Source organism: Oryzias latipes, chromosome 20 (assembly GCF_053564925.1).
Source record: "Oryzias latipes strain Hd-rR chromosome 20, Olatipes_Hd-rR_3.1".
NCBI lineage: Eukaryota > Metazoa > Chordata > Actinopteri > Beloniformes > Adrianichthyidae > Oryzias > Oryzias latipes.
In genome coordinates this window covers 2,543,207-2,552,828 of record NC_136256.1, presented here as the reverse complement: position 1 = coordinate 2,552,828, position 9,622 = coordinate 2,543,207, and the positions used below count along the sequence as shown (strand labels likewise).

Here is a 9,622-nt window from a genome sequence, read left to right as displayed (position 1 = left end):
TGACTTTGATTAGTCACCATTTTCTTAGTCTTATGGGTTTTTTTTAAATTCTTTGCTTATTTTATCATGATAAAGGTGAAGGTTTATCAATTATTTCAGTTTCTTCATTTCTTTCTTTTTCTTTAGCTGTCAGGGTTTTCACCGGACCGTAAATGATTTTCCTTGTTCTTTCTGGTATCTGGTTCCTTTTTCATCTGGATTCTTGGTCTCTCTGGGTTTAATAAGCAAACAAATCTTTTCCTATTATCTTTGAGTAGTCAACAATAGTACAATAATGCAGTCCATCTGAACACAGGGGGTTGACTTATTTTGCTGTAATAAAACATTTCCTCCAGGGATTTTTTCCAGAATTGTCCCAGGTTGGTTGTCTGATTTACAAAACAGGAAAATAGCATCATGGAATTATAAGTCTGTATTTTTATGGGTTTTTTTATGTGGCTGTTGCTGCGTGTTCATGTGTGGTTCACTGTCTGATAGGAGGTTTTGTGTGTTTTGTCTTGTGTTCTAACTGGTGAATTTCCTCAGAAATGCGCCTGTGTCACGACCCTTAACCCTTGTGCTATCTTAGATGACCCCCCCCCCCCCCTCCATTGACGTGTTCTCCCTACCATGACAAAGGTGGATAAAGGTGGAAAGATTTCATGTAATCCATGGACACCAGTGAAGATCACAAATCATTGAAGAAAAAAGGTTCAGAGCACTGTCTAGTGGGTCTAGATGACCCAACTCCCAACGTTAAAGTGCCTAGGATAGCACAAGGATTACAAGTTTAATACTTTGCTAACAGGACTGTCTGGATGTTAGGAACAGAGATGAAACAAATATCAGTGGTAATAACAAATTCATTGTGCATATTTTAAAGAAAGTTTTTATAAGGACCATTGAATCTCCAGAAACATGAAAATCCCATTTATTGGCATGATGCTGACACAAGAATAATATTTAACTCATATTGGCACAACTGTTAGGGGAAAACCAATGTCTGTATAGAAGAACTGGAGTGAGTAATTGTGACGTCACCCACAGAAAAGGACTTGCTGCCGGTTCCAACTAGAGTCCATGCAGTCGCTGTTTTTCCGGAATACGGCCGTCGTCATGTTGGAACCAGACATGGTCAGTAAGCAGTGATTGGTCACGTCTACGTTTCTATAGCAACCACTTTCTCCAATCAGGAGTAAGCATGTTAGAAGACCACACCCCTTCCACTGAAAGTAGGGATATAGAGAATCTGTCAATCAAACGCTTCAAACAATCAATGTGACACCGCCTACTTTTATTGGGGAATCTGATTGGTCAGTTTATATAACTTGAAAAACGTGAATATCGTGAAGGAAAAGAGGATCATCAAGAACAGGAAATGAAACTAGAAAGACTGAGTAACAGCTGATTATTTCTCTATAGACGTAGATGGGATTTTGGCTTCTTGAGACCTGCATCCTATATTCCCTACATTCAATGCAGAGATTTGTTTGTGTTTTAAATCACTAAAGTTTATGAAAAACAAAAATGCAAGAAAACTGTCCACTTTTATTGAAGATAACCTGCTGCTACTAGACAATCCATGTTATATTCTGACATTTGTATGAGAGCAGAATTCAATTTTTCTTCTATTTTTTTCATCTGTATTTCCCTCTGCTCTATTCCTGTTGATTTGTCTGTGATCTTCTGGGGCCAGTTGTTCAAAGGTAAGCTGATCGGATTTTGGTGATCGGATTGGATCAAATCTTCAAAATAGGTTGTTCAAAAGGGAAAGAAGGAATCTGAAATCAGATTAGATCACAGAATCCAATCCTAGTTCTAATCTGGATCAAACCTTCAGTTTGTGTTGTTCAAAACTTGTCAGTAGGATTTGGATAACTTTGATCCAAAGAAACTGGATTATCCTGATCCCAACAGGGGGTAGGATTTAAAGGTGGATTCCAGGACGGAAATGTAGAAAAACTTAAAAATTGGTCAAATAATACATTTGTTTCGTTTAATGTTTATACATTTATTTATATTTTGCAATTGACTTGTGTAACCGTTGTAACAGTGATGAAGTAGATACAGTAGACATAGGCTACCAGTTAAGCTATTCAGTAAAGTAAAGACAACCAAAGCAGAACTGCAGATCCGCCTCCTAAAAGCAGAGCTTGGAAATGCTGGTCTGTCCTCCTCAGATTAAAAAACTCCCTGAACATTCTTTATTTTGTTAACTATCGGACATTTAGCCATTTTATCAAAGACGTTTTCAAAATATCCACAATGTATTTGTTAATTTATATTTGTTTTTTTTGTGACTCAGATGAGGGGTCATAAAAGAAATTATGAATGGAAGTGGATGTTTGTTATTTTTGTGTTTTTTCTCAGAATAACAAACTCTTACAGTGACCCCATGTTGGCTCTTCTACCTGTTCTTTACACAGCTGGTAGCCCGTGTTGTGATATGTTGCCCCATTTAGAGCACAGGTAATCTGGATTTGGTAATCTTGTAAACTGTGTACCTGGATCAGGGTGATCCAGTCCAATGTTGCTTTGAAAAACCGGCATAAAAGTAAGACGGATTACCTGATCCTGCATAGGAGAAAATGTGATTTCCAAATCCGGATCATTATGATCCAGATTAAACTTTTTGAACAACTGGCCCATGAAGTTCCAACAAAAACAGAATAAAAGAGGTCCTGTACTTCCTGTTTGGAACGCCAGGGGGAGGGGTTGTTCAGTTTAATTCTCTCACACAGTAACTAGGGAAAACTCTTTTAAATATTCCAGTAATCTTTCTATCATTATTTTGATGCAGAACTGACTGACCTTTTTTTCATTTTATTTTTTATCCCTGTGTTGAAGGTTGTTATTCAGCTTGACGTGTGCTTCTGGCGGCAGCAGCAGGGGGCGACAGAGAGCCCAGCAGCCACTCAAACCGGAAGCGGAAGTAGAACGCAGGTTTCCGTTTGTGCCCGTTTTGTTCGACTGTGAGTTCGGGGGTCCTCCCGCTAACGTCACGGCCAACGGGGAGCGTGTGGGTCGACGTGATGTGACTGGTCGACAGTCGTTTCTGATGATTGATCTTCAGAAGAGCTTCGCGCGCTAACTTTGAGGACGTATCAGCGCTCTCCGCCAATCAGAACGGAGGGCACCCCACAGCACGTGACCATCCGCATGTGGTCGTCTGAGTCGACATGGAGGCGGACGTAGCAGACAGAGTTCTAGTGGGCACGAGGCAGGAGGTGCGCTTCAGGGAAGTGGGCTGCCAATGGGAGAGCCCGGCGGAGCAGCGGAGGGAGGCGGGCTGCCAGAGCGAGCCCACCCCCACCGCGGAAGCCGGCGTCCAGGTGGAGCTGCCGGGCCAGCCGGCCCGCTCAGGACAGGCAGGTGAGGTGAGCTGCACCCTGACGGGCGCAGGTAATCTGATTACATGGAGGTCACCATCCGTACCCCGGATGTTGGTCGTTCCCGCTTTCTCTGCTGTTGAGGAAGAACAAAAAACAAAAGTGGGTGATGAAGAATTCCCCCCAACATGAAACATAAAGGCTCTAAATAGACAGGAGATTGTATTAATGTAGTTTATTTAAGGTAATCAGTAAGGTATACCTAATCCACAGTAGACTAATAAAAAGCAACAGCTTTATATCTTAGATTTTAAAAAGATACCTTAACTTTTTGGATGTTATTAAACATTTCTCAGCATGTCTGCAGAGGCTAAAGAGAACAGATCCAGACAGAGAGATTACATTTTTAACACAAGGAAGTGTGATTGCTGAAAGCAATCAGTCATAAAACGCTTCTTCTAGTTTCTATAAGAAACTCCTGTAGTGTTTTAGTAAATGATTGGCGGATGATGACATCTCATTAAGGGCTTGAACTTTAATTCCTCAGGAAGTTCCTATGAGCAGAAGATGAACGTTTTTCATTTATCGTTCAGCAGATCTGATCAAAACGGTACGATTAGAAACTCCTGCATAGGCAATCACAAGGTGGCGCTAAACAAGAAGACATGTTCATTCCAGACCAGTCAAGTAACCATCGTCCAGTTTCTGCTCTGCAGCTTTAGTAGAGTTAGAGACATTAGACTGAAGGCAATATTCCCTTTGGCAGCGCCACCTATGGACAGTTGGTAGTAAACTTGTTGAGCCCATTCATCATTTCATAAGGACGTTTGAAGTTAAGTTGATTTAAGGAGTTGCAGCATCAGAAAGTTGACGACCACACTCGTCTAATTTGCATCAGATATTTTAGAAAATTGGTTAGGAGTTTTACTAAACGAGGGGAGCATTAAAGGTAAGAACTGACATTTGTAAAAATTAATTGTTTACCAAAATTCCAAATCTTTGGAAAATCTTTTCAGATGGATATGGGCGGTTCCGTTTATAAAAACGTTTAGTTGGCATCCAAAGATTCTGAGATGGTTTGTATGAGATGAAGGCCTAAACGCGTTTTGTAGTGGTAACTACACAAAGGCCACATTGAGTAAACTTCCATTTCCAGCCTTGTGAAGGTCTACAATTTTGTCTCTTGTGTCTTTTGACAGCTCTTTGGTTTTGCCCATGTTGGTAGTTAGACTTCTGACTGATTGTGGGGGGGGCACAGGTGCCTTTATGCAAGCTAACCACCGCAAACAGCTGCCACTAATTTAGAATCATGAGCAGAGTGGAGTTTAATAATTAACAGCAGAACAGTTCCAGATTATGTCCACTAGATCTGAGCTGAGGAGACGTCCCTCCAGCTGTGGGATCCAGTTTGTCATGGAAGAGACTCGGCCGGTGGTGGCTCTGGGTTAAGGCTGGAAGAGGACGGGGCTGACGGGTTCATCATAGCAGACTGTCATCTGCCTAAAGTCGGATGATGGGAAGTTTGTTGTGGAACCACAGAAAATACAGGGGACCAATCAGATGGACCCCTTTTGTTAGATGCACACCTCCTATATAGACGAGGGTCATTTGGAGTATAATTTAAGTTATTTTGACTCTTATTTAAATGAAACTAATAGTGAAATGGAAATGATTTGGGTCGTTTTGCTATTTGTTCATATTCCACACGTGATTTTGTCATTGCAATATTGACCACTAATATTGCAAATCACAAGCCCTAATTTAAATCAGTCTTCCAGCTTTCATGTTTGTCTGCAGGAATATTTGATCAAATTCAGCTCTCAAGATGATTGATCTGATCTGGAAACCTCAACCAATGCTTCCTCAAACATCAGACCACCTTTGTTCTGCTGTTTCCTCAAAGTTGCTGAATCCTCCGTTGCTTATTAAATGTGTTGCTGTCGCAACACATTTAATAAGTTCAGATCCACACAAAGCACATCCCTGCTGACGTGAAAATGAATGCAAAAAAGAGAGAAAGTATAGATAATTTACCCAATGAAAGATTCAAATGCACAATCAGACACAGATTCTGACCTGAACTAACCGCTGTTTCTGATCCAGTATCCATGTAAACAGAACGGTTCTGCCCGAGCCCTAAGTGTTGATGTGGACTTTGTGTGCAGACTTGTCTGCTCAGCTGCTCAGCTGCAACTCTGCCAACCGCAGCCTGGTGCTTCAACACAGCTCCACCAACCGGACCAGAACACGAACTGTCCGACCTGCTGTCAGGCTTTTAGCTGAACCCGTCCAGACCAAGCCCAGAGTCCGCAAGAGACTTTTGCCTCAGAGTTCTGATCCAGCAGAGTCGAGTCAGCCGACCCAGCGCCGCCGTCGCAGATCCACTGAGGTGCCGCAAGAAGAAGGGGACATTGGTGATCCCCTCTGGACTCCATCTGAAGGAGGTATGCTGGACAGTACCAGACCCAAAATAGGATAGGAATTGGTTCTGAAGCTAACTTCTCGAGCTAAAATCTGCTGTCCTGTGATAGTAGTGGGGCAGATCCAGAAACCCTAAACCAGTGGTCCCCGTGCCACAGACCGGTGCCGGTCCGTGGGCCGCTTGCTGCCGGGCCGCAGATAGAAAAAAATACGTACTCTAACTTAGATTATTTCTGTGTATTTTTATATGAAGGAAGTATTATTTTGAAAAAACTACCAGATTCTAGGGGGGTAACATTACACTAAAATCTCAGTTCGGTCCGGTTAAGTATTTCATGAGGCTCGGTTCGGAACATTTTCAGTTGTTTTTTTTAGCCCAAAAAAGACAGAAAAATGACTTACAAAATGCATTTATTGGTTTTACATAACCATAAATAAAATTGACCTCTGTAGCTGATCTGCTTGATAAAATAAGAAAAACTTTTAGCTGCCAGGAACCAAAAACTTTGGATAATTAACACTGGCCTGAAAACAAACATTTAACTTGCATATTTTTTTCTTGTAGACCCGATTGTTCCAGACGGTGATGCTGTTTGTTAACAGATTAGATGTGTTACTGTGTTACGCTATCTTTGTGTAACAATGTCAACACACTGCAGTCAACTTATCCAACGGTCTTTTTCCTTCATGGATGCTGACAACAAAACCAAAGTGTTCCCCCCACACAGAACAGCGTAAGGAGATGGGGGGGGGGGATGCTAATACAGTTGACATGCTAACTGTCACTTCCATCACCTAATGGCGCCTCGGCGGTTCAATACAAATACCTGAACCGTTACCAGATTCTGTTCACCACCTGTTAGTAGCTGAAAGCTAAAAACCAAACAAGTAAACGTGTCTTTAGGGAGAAAACTGAAGAAGATCCTTGAACTCAGAGACACAAAGCTGCTGTTTCCAGACAGAACCAGGAGTCTTCCTTCCTTCCCGATACGCAGCCACTGACTTCTGATGTTTCACATAAAGATACATTTTATTCTGATTCATTTATCCATCAAACCGTAAGGCGGCTAAAGTTAGCATCCGGTTGTTAGCATCCACTTGACACCGGTCACCAGGTGCTCGCCTTCTAGCACCAAGCCCAGGCTTGGCTCCAGAGTGGGGCCCCTTGACGCTTATCCCTGAGATATTACCAAATCTTTGTTATTCTCATGAAGGGGGCCCAGAACCACTCTGTCTGTCTCGTCACCTAGGACCTGTCTGTCATGGGAGACCCTACGAGGGCCAAAAACCCCAGACAGCTTGGCTCTTGGGATCACTCTGGAGCCCTAAACCCCTCTACCACGTTCAGGGGGCAGAAGGGTCATGAGTCGTACATTCTGAATTTGTGAAGCTGCTGTCACAAGAACATTGAGCTGCTTGGAGACGGTCCTATAGCATCTTTACCTTTGACAGCATCAAACAAAACTTTCTAACCGCCTGGGTCGACTTTTCTTCGGTTTCCTATGAACCACGTTGAGCGTGGAACGGAACACGGCGTGTCATCAGACAGTGCAGTGACTACCTGTAGCCTTTATATGGATCCACTGGCTCATTACAAGGTTGCAGACACCTGTGATTGACATCATCTTCAGTCTTTTCCAGGACTCCAGACCTGTTTAATGATTTTATTGTTGAAGCGTGGTTGAAAAGCATGTCTGACTTTCATTGGTTTCTAATCAGATACATTTATTATTTTAAGCTTTCTTTGACTGTTCCCACCGATTCTTCTCCTTGTGGAGCCAAATGATAAACTGAAGCGGACGGTTGCAGCCGGTTTCAAGTCTGCTCAGGCGGGGGCCGTTGTGGTTCTGGCTTTAGTCCCTCCTGCTGCTGGACTTCATTCTTGTCCTTTTGTCTCCTCAGGCGTTGACGCCGTGTCCTCACTTCCGCCGGACGCCCTGGATGGATCTCTGAAGCAGGAGCTGGACAGCACCGTGTGTGACGTCTGCGGCAAAGTGATGAAGAACAAGTCCAGCCTGGCGCGGCACTCCTTCATCCACACGGGGAAGAAGCCGTTCTCCTGCCACCTGTGTGAGCTGCGCTTCAACCGCCGCGACAACCTGCAGCACCACCTCAGCCGGCTACACCCCGACGGCGTGGCCAAGCTGGAGAAGCAGCGCGCCGCCACGCCCTGGCTCTGCGCCGTCTGCGGGAAAACCTTCAGCTGCAGGTCTCGGCTGCAAACCCACGAAGTCATCCATTCGGGCGTCAAGCCGCATCGCTGCGACCTTTGCCCCAAAGCCTACATGAGAACCAATGACCTGGAGCACCACAAAAAGGTGGTCCACTCTGACAGCAGCAGGCCGCAGAGACCCAGTTCGCTGCTCTGCCACCTCTGTGGCAAGGAGTTCAAGTGCCGCTCACAGCTCGCCGTGCATTTCCAGACGCACTCGGGCGAGCGGCCGCACCTCTGTGACATCTGCGGCCGCAAGTTCAGCCGGCAGTACCAGTTGAGGCGCCACAAAGTCCTGGTCCACAGTGGCCTTGGGAACGGCGAGGAGAACGTACCGCCTGACGCGCCGTACACCTGCGGCGTCTGCGGGAAGCGTGTGACGACCGAGGCGCTCCTGCTGGCTCACACTCGCATCCATTCAGGTGACAAGCTGCACCGCTGCAGCGCCTGCCCCCGCAGCTTCCAGCGTGTGGCGTTCTTGAGGCAGCATCACGCCCGCGTGCACCTGCGGGCTAGAGGCGGCGAGGTGCAGCCCGCTGCTCGCCGCAGGAGAAGCACGGCAGAGAGCGACGCCTTCCCCTGCCCCGTGTGCGGGAAAGTGTTCAGGTTCAGGTCCCTGCTGGCCAGCCACGCCCTGATCCACAGCGACGTGCGGCCCTTCGACTGCGACCTTTGCAGCCGCAGCTTCCGCCGCCTCAGCCACCTGAAGCGCCACCGCGAGGTGGTCCACGACAACGGCGCACGCCTGCCCGAGAGTTTCATCTGCCACATCTGTGGCGTGGACAAGAAATGCCGCTCGCAGCTCGCCAGACACGTCATCATTCACACAGGTGAGCGGCCCTTCACCTGCGACCTCTGCCCCGCACGCTTCAACCGCCGCGGCAACCTGCAGCAGCACAAAAGACGTATGCACGGCATAAGACAGCCCACTGCAGAGGAAGCCCCGCCCATTCTATTCGATGAGGAACAGGAAGAGGCAGTTGACACTGCCGAGGTGGCGAGCGGCTTTGAGGACGCTCCCAACGCCGAGCTGCTAGACGCCACATGAAGGTAGTTCTTCCCTAGAGACGGGAATGTCACAGTCCAGACTGTTCAGATGAGGACCTGATCCACTCATGCTCACAGTCGGGGAAAGGGGCGGGACTCTGAGCGTCTGCTGAGGTCCTACTTGGACAGGAAATGCCGTGGGTCATTAGTCCACGTTTGAATGAAAACGCCACTCCATCAGGGGTGACATGCTAACCAGCAGTCCACCTGCTGATTGACAGGTTTGAGCAAAAGGAGGGGCGAGGAAGAGTAGAGTCAATAAAAAACTGCAATCAACCGGGTCATGTGACTGTTTTTGGGGGTGGGGGTGTGGCCTCGGCCTCCAGGGGGCAGCAGCAGCTTTCTTCATTTGCCTTTGCAGGCGTCTCTGCATCCAGCTTCCTGTTCCTCTGCTTTGGTCCGTGTTCAAATCCCTCCCAGAGGTCCTGGAGTGATGACGATGCTAAATCAATACAACCTGTCCTTTTGGAGGACTTAGTGTCTGCAGAGCCGCAGACGTTCTTTTGAAATTCGCCTTTGAGTTGTGGGCGGAGTTAGCCTTTGCTCTTTTCCTATGATCCCTTAGTTTACAATCCGTCCCACTAGCTTACATCCCTCACAAGCTCAAGCTAACATTTCAGTCCAGTTCTGATCC

At 46.2% G+C, this 9,622-nt stretch overlaps 1 protein-coding gene across 2 annotated transcripts; it reads left to right on the top strand.

Moving 5' to 3' along the window:
- Positions 1-2,853: 2,853 nt before the first annotated feature.
- Positions 2,854-9,264, top strand: LOC101160639 (zinc finger Y-chromosomal protein). Of its 2 annotated transcripts, XM_023950277.2 has the most exons (3): positions 2,854-3,351; positions 5,474-5,752; positions 7,632-9,264. In XM_023950277.2, exons 1-3 carry the CDS (start codon positions 3,159-3,161, stop codon positions 8,987-8,989), a joined length of 1,830 nt encoding a protein of 609 aa, XP_023806045.1. In that variant the 5' UTR covers positions 2,854-3,158; the 3' UTR covers positions 8,990-9,264. The 2 variants fall into 2 exon arrangements, with proteins under 2 accessions (XP_023806045.1, XP_078794933.1); XM_078938807.1 differs by lacking the exon at positions 5,474-5,752 and having other exon boundaries at positions 2,931-3,351.
- Positions 9,265-9,622: the final 358 nt, after the last annotated feature.